This window comes from Eretmochelys imbricata, chromosome 10, assembly GCF_965152235.1.
Source record: "Eretmochelys imbricata isolate rEreImb1 chromosome 10, rEreImb1.hap1, whole genome shotgun sequence".
Taxonomy (NCBI): domain Eukaryota; kingdom Metazoa; phylum Chordata; order Testudines; family Cheloniidae; genus Eretmochelys; species Eretmochelys imbricata.
Window position 1 is genome coordinate 66,426,041 of NC_135581.1, and position 12,069 is coordinate 66,438,109.

At 41.4% G+C, this 12,069-nt stretch overlaps 1 protein-coding gene across 1 annotated transcript in view; it reads left to right on the forward strand.

Moving 5' to 3' along the window:
• The first annotated feature begins 4,075 nt into the window (after positions 1-4,075).
• Positions 4,076-12,069, forward strand: part of PDE8A (phosphodiesterase 8A) — a 199,131-nt gene continuing 191,137 nt past the window's right edge. Inside the window, exon 1 of the mRNA XM_077828784.1 lies at positions 4,076-4,398. Within this exon, the coding sequence (XP_077684910.1) occupies positions 4,138-4,398 (261 nt within the window). The 5' untranslated portion in view covers positions 4,076-4,137. The remainder of the gene's footprint in view (positions 4,399-12,069) is intronic.

The following is a 12,069-nucleotide window of genomic DNA, read 5'->3' on the forward strand; positions in this document are numbered from 1 at the left end:
TTTGTATTACCCGCCTTCTCAGTTTCTTGTCTACAGAGGTTTGAGCGTAGCTGAACTCAGTGCCCTTAATGCTGCATTGACAACGTTTTGAAGGTTGTAGGTTCTATTTTCTGTGGCTGAAGTGTTCGTTGTTGGTTAAATAATTTTTAGGTAGTGGGTATTGGCTGTGCTGACACTTAATACTCTCCATTAGAGACAGTTGCTTTCAAGCATTTGTAGTGTGTTCTGAAACTGTCTAGCATTTGTACTGTCATAATTCACACATTGGTACCAGGTTAGTTGAACATCTGTGACCTTAAGAGAATTCTTAGAAGTTTGCATTACACTCATATAACACTTCCTTTTTTTTGTATTTAGTTACATCTATTACTTGATAAAGAGCATTTAAGCAGTTAACATTGTCTATAACATAGAATAGTACAAACATCTAAAGTTACTGCAACATTTTTTAATATGCTTAAATGCATGACATTGGTGCTCTTGGATTCATTGCCTACTTCATAGAGCCCTCCCACCACTAACAGATGTTCACAGACAGAAACTAACATTAAGATAAAGTAAGGCTGAAAGTATATATTGTAAATATAGTATAGTTAAAGGTATAAAGCATTACAGGGATTTTGTAATAATCCCCAAACCAAGCATTACAAATCCAAGAAATTCAGAATTAAGGTTAAAAAAAATCCAAACATTTCAAGGGTATGGAAATTCATAGTTAAGGCATCTAAACAAGCTTAACTCTGCTTTATAGTGATGCCATGTGATAATTACACAATTATGATTAGTGCATACTAGTATCTAGGTTCTACATTAGATTATTGTTCTTTAAAGACACTATTCCTCTTTCCCCTCCCCTCCACCAACTCATTACCACTACCAGGCAGGGAAGGAGTGGAAGGGGCAGAGGGAAGCAAGTTTGTGGTGGTCCTCAGACAGAGGAAGTCTTGGGGGAAGAGAGCTCTTAGGAAGACAAATACTACAGAAATTGAAGAACTGGGATAGAGAGTTTAGTCCCTGAGTTAACACTTATGCTTTAAGGGCTCCTTGTATGCTCCTGTCTCAGCTTCCATGGCTGTGCTGCTTTTGGTGCGCAGTGGAGCCTTTCAAACACTGATTCCCAAGAGAGCTTGTGGCCACAAAACCTTTGATGAGCAGTGACAGTCAACTGGGCTAAGCAATGTAACAATGAGAACCTTTGACATGAGTCCATCCTCAGGCACTGACTCATTATAACCAATAGAATTGAAACATACAAATTACTGTAGAGGAAAAGAGTTATTTCAACTGTCACCAGGGCTTCAGTTATGTCAAATCAATGACCTAAGCTCTTGGACCTCTCCATGATCATAGCTACTAGTTAAAATAGTCACTAATAACATGAGCTTTATTTCAAGTGAATTTCTTCACATGTGCCCTATGCATGAGATTTCAGTGGGTTAATTATCTGGAAAGTTTGAAGAGTCTTAGTTCCTTACTGAGATTATTCAAGACATAAAAAGATATGACACAGAGTGCTACATTTCAAAAAGACCCATTTTTAAACTAACTCAACTAGATTTAGATGTAAATTCTTAGAAAATTCTGTATGCAGCATAAGTGCTGCAATTTGGGGGAGGATATGCCATATTCTTCATATACAATATGGAGGCGGAATCCCTTCTTTAAGTACAAAACCTCAGTTTACCAGCACTCTATAATGAAGGGAGCAGACCTGGGCTAGGTCTGTCTTATTTGGCAGATTAGTTTAAAGAATCCCCCTTGTTGCTTCTTAAGGATTGTAGTGTGTTTTAATGAGACGTCTGAAATCTCAATTAACAAACAAAACTGTTTTTAAATCAAGGACTCTCAGCTTGACAAAATAAAACTACACATTAGAGCAGGTGCAGAGAATAATGTATATAACAGAGCAGCTTCCATAGGGGTAGTGGTGTGTCATCCACAACAGTACTTGCGATTTACCTAGCCCCTGCCCTTATCAAAATGCCTTAGGACAGTGGTTTTCAACCTGTGATCCACAGACCCCGGTGGGTCCACAGGCTATGTCCAAGATTTCTAAAGCGGTCCATGCCACCATTTGAAATTTTGTAAGGGTCTGCAAATGAAAAAAGGTTGCAAAGCTCTGCCTTGGGTTAGGACCTTGAACCAAACAACCCCCACTTTGGGGTAGGTGAGCGTCATCATCTCCAGTTTACAGATGAGGAGATTGAGGCCCAGCTAGGTGAAGCCCAGGTATGGGCAGACAGCTGCAGAGCTGGAAATGGAGCCAGTCGTAGCTCCCAGCCGCCCCAGGTGCAACCAATGGGAAAATGCCAGGGTCCCCTTACTCTAGCCCTCAAAGGGGCTCGCACCAGGTGGCGCCGCAGCTTCCCCCCGTGAAGCTACGCCTGCTTGGTGCGCTGGCCCTGGCGTGCAGAGCCGGGAGCCAGCCCCGTGCGCGCTGCGTGCGCTAGCGGGACCAGCCCGCGGTGGGTGCTCAGGGGCTCGGCGGCGGCGGGACGAGTTTGAAATTCGCTCCCTCGCGCGGGGCCGCCTGGCTCCGGCCGTGCCGCAGCAGATTGGCCCTCGCCGGCTCATTTGCATTGACGCCAATAAAGGCTGGAGGTCACCGCTCGCGGGTGCTTGTATTGGCTCCGCCGCGCCGCCGCCGCTGTCAAACACCGGGGCAGAATTGCAAGGGGAAGCCTGGCAAGCGGGCAGCTTTGGAGGGCGGGGAAGAGGGGGATCGCTGCTGCTGCGAAGCATCAATAAGAACAGCATCCCCAGGCACGGAGCAAGGAAAGGAGACGCCGAGGAGAGGTATTCCTCCTGCCCAGCCTCAGCTGCAGGGAGAGCAAATGCCTGGGAATTAAACCTCTCGCCATTTTAATGCATACCATGGAGATGGGACTCTAGGATAATTTTTTTTTTTTTTTATGTGTGTGTGCAACGTTTTGCATCTTTTCTGTGACCACAAAACATGGAGGAGGCCCTTTGATGCCTCCGCCAGCTGAGCCGGCTCCTCCTCTGGGTCTCAGCAGCCCCCCTCCGAGTTATGCAGTATTTTTGTTAGGGTGGCTCTTCTTCTTGCCCACCCCCACCTTGCCCGACTCAACCTCTGAGCTTGCTTCCCCCGTGCCTCCCACCCAGCCGCCCCTTGCCAGGCGGCGGCGGCGGCGGCGGCTGCTGCTGGGCTGGTGCAGTGCAGCCGGCAGCTCGGGCTGGCTCGCCCCGCGGCGGGAGCGGTGCCCGCGGCATGGAATGTTCTGCTGGATAGAGCCCCCCTGTTTCCGAAGGGGGGAATCTTCCTTCCGAAGCCCTTGCCAAGAGGAGGCTAGCCTGTGAATGTCAATAGCCAGCCTGCGCGGCGGCGGCGGCGGCGGCGGCTGCTGGGAAGGAGGAGGACGGAGAGGAACATGAATCGGACGGGAGCGTGATCGAGGAACATACTCTAGCTCCGGAGGGGAGGGGAGTGTGGCTTCCCCCCCCCCCCAACAAAAAAAAAAAAAAAGAGAGGGAGAGAGGCCAGGCAACTAACAGGGTCGGTTCTTGATCTTGGTGAGCGGGATAAATCGATACGCAGCGCCCGGTGGGGGCTGTGGGAGACAAGGTGTGTGGGGGGGAGAATTCCTCCCCTCCCCCCGCCTCCCGGCCCCCAAGGTTAATTTGTAACACTCCGCAAACCCGAGTGGAAAATAGTCGGTTCTGTGGGCTAGTGCTGAGAGGGAACTGTTCCAATGTTCAGGGCTCTGAGCGCTTAGTCCAAGGAGACGCTGGTGTGGCTGCCCTCCCCCCCCCATCCACCCCGGTCCCTTTCCCCGGGCTGACGGAAAATCCTACCGCGATTTTGAGATGGCTTCGTCTGAAAGAGAGAACCGGTGAAAGCATGAACTCGACCAGTTCTTGAACCCCCTCCCCGCCCCGCTGCTGAGCTTGAGCTCCAAGGAGCCCTGTTTCCTGGAGGAGGAAGAGAACACACGGTTCTGGGGGGCGGGGGGTAGAAAGGACCGATGACAATGCTCCCGAGCGTGGCAGAGAAGCAGGAAGGAGATTCAACCTGTTAACAAACAAACAAACAAAATAATAATAATAATAATCAAAGGGAAGAGACCCACTGGAAGGAAAAAAAAATTAGAAAACGTCCCAAAGCGGTCACAAAGCATGGGCTGTGCTCCAAGCATCCACATCTCTGACAGCAGGGTGGTTTATCACAGTAGTAAAGAGTCCGAGGAGTCCAATTCCCCTCACCAGACCAACACAACCATGTCTCAGCAACAGCAAGGCAACTCCGTCCCGGGATTATTCATTAAATCCTCCAACACATCCACTTATAAGGTGAGGACTAATTCCTCCAAGAAAGACAAGAGGGCGAACAGCCAGAGCATGGAGCCAGACACCCAGACCAGCAGATCCAGCTTGAAGGTAAAAAGAGTGCTAAACATATTAGCACGATTTCTCTCAGAACAGAAGTTGCCTCCAGGGATTCGACCCAAGGAGGCTATCTGAGTAATAGATTGTTGGAAAGCTTTAATGGCTTGAGCAATTCGTTTGCAAACTAATCAGTCTCATGAAACTACTTTGTCGATGTTCCCAAACCTGTTTCTTCATTCCACAGGAAGAGTTTTTGGTGTAGTGGAAAAGGAGAGCTGTTTAAATGTCCTTGTCAATCATTAGAGCAAGGCAAGCAGATAGGCCCTGTGCATTCAGCAGCAGAGAGGTATGGATGGTGGGACAGGCTTGTGTGAGCCTGCACTGCACCTAACATGTATTTATCTACATCTGTTGTTATTGACTTATCAGATATTGCTATTTGTGCTTGTCTTTTTGGGCGCAAAATACCAATGCCATATAAAACTATCTGGTAGATGGGCTAGTCACTTTAAACCCTTTCTTCCCATCAGAAAGCTGGAACAAGAGTGACAGGAATTTTTGGATAGGGTTCTGATTTACATTAACCGCTTGTTGACTTTGCTTGCTTTTCTAGACAAGGTATTTTGTAGAGTATTAGTGTGTGTATACTTACATATGGCATAATGCCAGTATGCCTCACAGAAAGACACATACTGAAAAAATAAAAAAAATTGTGATTTTTAAAAAAGGTAAAATAAGTTAGGAGAACTGAAGAATTGCATTTATATTTACTTTCTGTGAGTGGCTTATATTTGTTAAGTTGCTAATATAGTTTTTGTGGTAGAGTGTTTTCTCTGTTTTTTTGCAGCATTCTGTATTTTGTAGAAATAAATAATTACAAATGAAAAGACAAGTTATGGGATGCACAGAAGCTATTATATAACATGGCTGATCCCTGGCTTACCGTGATATCGGTTAAGAGATACACATGCTGTAAATCTAAGATATAGGTATGACATACAGGAAGGAACTAACAAAAGGTCACAACATTTTGCAGCTTGCAATACCTATAATCATTTGTACAGTTTTCTGAACCTTTTACAATCTATATTAAGAATGTGTCTAGGTTATTGATTGTGAACTCCAGCAAATTGTTTCTGTGATGTGGGTGATTCTCTTAAATTACTTTCCCCCAAATATAGCAATGTCACTTCATAGAGTTGAAAAAATGTGGGATGCAAGAAGAAACTATATAGGTAATAGGATGAATAACTAAAGCAATTATATGCCAAATTAACATTTTTATTTGTGTTATAAATAAGACACAAGAAACTGAGCTATAGGGCTGCATACACACCAAGGCATACTGGTGAAATCATGGTAACCACAATAAAGAAATACAGGTTATTTATGTTGTCATCAGAACTCTGAGATTTGTTTGTGTAGCTTTTTTTTTCTTTCCGATTTTTAAGTATCTGCTTGAAGGATCTCACAGCATTTTAAACAAGGAAATACTATAATATTCACATTAAAGATGCCTTAGTCTTCTATGTGTTTACTATGTTAAATAATACCTATTGTTAGAGAATGCAGGGAAGAAGAAAACAGATTTATTTTTGTGAATACATTGCTCATTAGTGGGACTGGGACATCAGAGGTAACTCAGCTAGACATGCAGTTGATCTTAGTTCACATTCATCCTCTAATCTTGTTGATAATTGTATATAGGCTTTTCTCACAAAAAGTCGTATTTCATAGCTGTGATGCTAGGTTCCCTCTGACAACACTGCAGCAAAATGATTGTTTTTCCTAAATGGGAGTGGGTTTTTTGCAAGATCAATTTAATACTAAATGTGATTTCACCTCCATGGCTTTTTTTGTTTAAAATCCTGTGCTATCCTTCAGATATGTAAAACAGCATAGAACTGTACTTTCTCTGCTGTTTATTATTAGCCTGTATGTTATCACATTTACTACCCTTGCTATGTTAGTTTACAACTATATTGTCACTGAAATTGTATTGTGTGTGAAAGTGAATTGTACTATTGCTGTGTCACCTACTCTCAGTGATACAGTAAAGTTATTTTACAAAGAAACGAAGTACAGGAAAATTGAGACTAAGGGGCCCAGTCCTGCTTCTGTTTGGGAGTAGGGTTTGCTGCAAGGGCATACAATTATACAGCTTTGAAGTTAGTAGGACTCTGACTTGAGGAGGAACTGTGGGAATGAGCATGGTACCACAAACCATTAAACATTTGCTAAGGGCTGAGAACTTTCTCTGAAGTGCTTGGACACCTTCAGTGGCACTCAGCACTGTGCAGAAGATGGTCAGCTTCTCATGAGCTTGAGCCAATGATTATCATGTGATACTGTAGTTGGAACACCTCTCATTGTGTGTATAGCAAAGTTACCTGCCTGAGTGACATTTTTTCTCTGTCTCACAGCAATATTCACACCTGGGCCAAACTCTCCTCTGTTACATATGGAAGTCAGGAAAATCACAGTTATACAGAAGAACAAAATTTGGCCCACAGTGTGTGCATCATCTGTTTTCACTAGCATTTGTAAAAACGTTTATGATGATGTAATCCCTTTCCTCGGACCAGTATGTTGGTTATAATACATAAGATTTTCAAGTCAAAAAGCATCATACAAAAAACCAACCAAATCCAAGCTTTAAAAGAAGACTCTCTCTCCTGCTAGCTGATACTGAGATTTACTCTATATCTATTCTAGAGTGTTGTCAGATATCCATTATGATCAGATGGCAGGGAATCACTAAATGTAAAGTGTCTTCCCACTGTATTTTGTGACTTCCATCATCCATGAAATATGGCTACAAAGATTAACATTTCTTTCTTAATAAGGGAAAAAAATCAAACCTTTTCCAAAGTAATCTAGCAGAATTGTTTGCACAGTATGTGTAGGCACACATGTATGTAGCAATATTTGTATCTGGCATATATGGTTGTGGTGATATCCATGTAATAAGCCAAGAAATCGTATCATAAATAAAATTTAGTGGCTTCACCTGTCCCCATTTAACATTGCTAATCTCTGAGCAGCTTCAAATAAGTGTCACATCTTAAAAAAAAAAAAAAAAAAAAAGAAAGAAAGAACCTGCCACAAAAAACCTGCCTTTTTGCCCCCCAAATATAGAATTTTCAGTCCAAAATTATATTGGTCTGTGGGCAGGCTCTGCAATATTTAGCCCTAGAACAGTGACAAGTTTAAGGTCTGATTATCACACAACCCATCCAAACTAGCAAATGGAGCTTTATAGAGTACTATTGGAAAGCACAGATTTACAGGGTACCAATGGGATAGCACTTGCTTTTTAGCCCCAAAAGGTCCCAAGATCTTGGACTTTAAGGATGTGATACTTTAAACATACATTTTAAATGTACCAACTGTATTTTTTCTCTCCCTCAGAAGTTTATATAATTGGACTTATGGTACTAAAATACCTGGCTTTACAGAAAGGAGGATTTTTAAAAATCCCATAAGTTTAAAAAAACTCTCTCTAAAACATTGTTAATATATTTGCTCAGTTAAAAATGTGGCATAAGCAGAGCAAATGTTGATATGGTGTAAATGTTTACTTGCACTTGTGAAGAATAACTTGCAGAGCTTGCTCATGGCATTGCTGTTTGTGAGCAATATGCTGTCCAAACATCATGTCAACGAACCCTTGTACTTCACCATGCTCTCATGCATTCACTCTGTATTTCATGCCGCAGTTAATTTACTTGTGTAATATTTTCTTTTTCTTGTATGGCTCTTGACAAGATGTATTTTCAACAATATACACATGCCAAGGGGTGTGTTTGTGGAACGGCCAGTAAACCAAAGGTTCTGGCATTTTAAGATAGAAGCAGATCACTTTGTAAAAGGCTGTTTGATTTATCCGCTGGTTGGGGAACAGCAGATGAAATCGAAGGCATTTAAAAACGCTAAGCATTCTTAGTTCAAAACCTGTTGAACTGTCCTTTCCTGGGTAGTTTAACAAACATGAAATAACATCTATAATAGTCCATTAATTAATGGCTCTGTAATACTACAATATACACTGACTTTCTCATTTAATCAGATATAATCTATACGTATTTAATCACACATGATTGAGGCTACCATGCTCTCCTGCTCCTGCCCTACTTGGGCTGGGCATTCCCTCCCCTGGGAACACACAGCGGGCTCTCCCTCTCTTTGAAACTCCCACATGTAGTGTCCCCACTCCCACTGAGTCCATCCAACTCTCTTCTGATTCCTCTCTGCTCCTTCTAAAGCCAGTTCTCAATCATTCCCGTGACAACCCTCCCCACCGTCATTTCCCTCCCACTTTTACTGACATCAGCCCTCCTGTATAGAGATCCTTGCTCCCACTGAGATGATCCTTCCCACGCTGAGACACTCTAACCTTTCTCGCTCCCTGCGGCTGCCAGACTCCCAGGCTGCCTTTTGATTCTGTTGTTGCAAAGGACAAACCCTTTCTTTGCCCGTGGACTGTGGATTCCTTTTGAGTTGATATGAAGCAAACTTAAATAACTAGGCCTTTGATGCGATGAGAGGTATGTTCAGTTTTACTTCAGCCTTGCATGCTGACATCGAAGTGGGGTTTTTTGGTTTTTTTTTGATCGATATGATTTGATTTGATTTTGGTTTGAATAGAAGGTGGAAGAGCAGCAATTCAAAGAGCAGTCCTGAGGCCACTCACAATGTATAAATTGCTCTGCTGGGAACATATCATGAGGTGTTTTTTTTTTTTTTTTTTAAATCATTCAGACTAGCCAGAGGAGTTTGACGTAGAATAGGAACATACAAAAATTGTATCTCTGAACTTCAGTGCAGCTTCTTGTGTGGCGGAGGCAAGCAGGATTTGGCCCTGAATGTTTGGAGTGGATAATGTTAACTCCATAATGATTCTTTTCAGCTTATACCTTACTGACAGAAGTGAAACACTCTTTTCTCTGTGCCTCCTGCAGCCATGTCCCTCATCCTCTCTGGCTGGAACTTCCTGTGTGTCCGTCTCCTGCTGGTTTCAGGCTTTGTGGCAAGTTTCTTAGCTCTTTCTCTCCTTACACCTGTGTGTGTTGATGTGGAAAGTGTTGAAAATAAACATTTATTTCCATTCTCTTTGCAGTATGTCATTTCGCTTAACACACGGTGCCTGTTGTTTTCTTAAAATCTTAGTTAACAGAGGGATGTGTAAACATATTTGGATAAATCTACAGTAACAAACATCCTAGTGATACAATACACTTGCTCACATTTTTTTTAACCTTCCCCCAAACCCCCAATTCATCAGTAAGTTCATTATATAGTATCTTTCCCTCGCCCGCCCTCCCTCCCCAGTATTGTATGGTATGAAATTATAGTTCAAGGCACCGGTCTCCTTAGTATTTAAGGTGTCAACAGTTCAGTTTTTAAAATTTGAAGTGATAAGCACAAGTAGTAAATAATGATCATTGCTGTGAAACAGTCCCACCAGATGTAGATACTTGCTCCTGGATCATGTTCAATGACAACATTATTTCACACTATAAGCTTACAAACAATATGACTATGAAGGGCATATTGTTTCCAGCTTTTTATGTAACCAAATATTTTTTTTAAACGTTGCTCATAGCTTATTTGAAGCTATTCCATTTAGAAACCATTTTACTTTCATACGTTGCTTATGTTTTTAATAGCCATTCTTGTTCAAGTAATTATCCATATTCAGAAAACCAAGTCAGAACCTTACAGCTTTACCGACTGCAATTTTTATAATATTCCGAACAGGAGTATAATAATACTTTACACTTCTAAAGTATTGTGCAGCCCAGGGCAGGGAGGAGAAGGGGCCATGTTAGTCTTCAGTGCTAAGGACTGTTTACCAGAGTAAGGGCTGTATAATTGGCCCCATTAACGATAATAATTAAGTGCCTGGATTGGTACTTTTCGTGGGCTCAAACATCCCATTGACTTCAAAATTGGCCCTCGGCTAGGAAATAAACACAATGGATAGAGAAACACAAAGCCCTTGTTTGCATCCAAAGAATAATGGAAGAAACCTAAAGCAAATATGATGAGCAGATTGAGTTCTAAACAGAATTATTTCAACAGAAATTTTTCATAAGATTGTCGTCTGTCCCTCCCACCCCATCCCCCATTTTTTGAAGATGATCTAGTCCTATGTACTTAATAGAGTCAAATTGTAAACATATTTATTAAATATAAGTGGAGTTAAAATGTTGATAGTAAAGTTTAGAAGAGTCTTCATTAAATGTGATTTCTTGTTATCTGTCCAATTTTGAATTTTCTGTATGAATTGCATCCAGTGCTTTATAAGCCAAATTCATCCATAACTTTAATGGAGTTTGACCAAGGATTAATTTGCCTCTATGACATTCTGTATGTAACTATCTCTGGTGTAAAATAATTAGATATCATGGTTTAACCATAACTGAAACTGGTAAGGGTGACAAGATGCATACTGAATTTTTAAATATGTTTTCTAAATAATCTGAACAATCAACAAGAAAGGCTGTGATTTTTTTTTTTCTAAAGGCACCCAAGGAGGTTATACACTCAAATCCCCTTGACTTTCAGTGAGATCTGGGCACCTAACTGCCTTAGGATCCTTTTGAAAATGCCCGCCTGAAAGCACAGTAAATGATGTTGATCGGGTCATTACAGAAGGGGACGAAATTAAACAGTGAAGTCTCTGATGTCTGCATTCTTCCAGCTCATCCCCTTCTGCTGTGGGCTGAACTGTTGACCCTGAATCAAACTCCCAGGCCCTTTTCTCCTTTTCCTTGTAAAATCTGTAAATATGTCACTCAACATTCCATAAAAGTTTAGTGTTTTATAAACCAGTAGTTGCAGCTTCCACATGTATGTATGCCTTTCCAGAGAAAGGAAAAGTGTTAGAAAGTGACTTTTTTAATTAATTGAAATTACATCATGCTCACTAGTCTCCTGTTTCAGTGTGGTTTACAAATTAATTTGAAATTCTTCTTATTAAATAATGTTTTTAATATTGTATGTCTGTGTATTGGCACCTTTTCAACATCTAAAGACTGACAATGTGATGAGCTGCCCTTAACAAAGCAAAATATTTTGGAACAAATTGTTGTAGGATTATCAAGATTTAAAAGCAGTATTTGGGATAAAATGATGTTGCCAATTTAAAAAACAACAATAACAGAACCCCATATCTTCCATGTATGGACCCAAGAGATGCACTGGAGGATCTCAATGTTGGACTGGGCCCAGAGGAAATATGAATTTGTTTTAGTTAATTACATTGTGGCCAATTTTTATTCATTAGCTGCTACATCTTAAAGATCCTTTGTGGAGTTTTAGCTACTCAGCTCCTATTTGGCCTGATCCCATCAAAGCCAATGAGAGTTCTGTAACTAATGTCAGTAGGATCAGGATAGGGTCCATTAATTTTAATGGATGTCATTTGGCTATTAGACCCTGAATTTGGATTTTGGTTTCTTGAGTACATGTGAGAGAACACCTTAAAGATGAACGGCAAATGATTCTTGTCCCCTAAATTGGATTTGTGCCCTTTTTCATGTGTGAGAATTTGCTTGGTTTGTTCTTTAGCAATATCAGGAAGATAAAATTTGCTTTCTTTTCCCCTACTTTTATTGAAGGAACTCCTGGGTGTTTTGGACCATGGCTTGTTTCCTTTCATATTTTAGTGGAAGGGTAGAGGGTACTGAATCTCTAACAAATTTTTTTTCTTCAAAA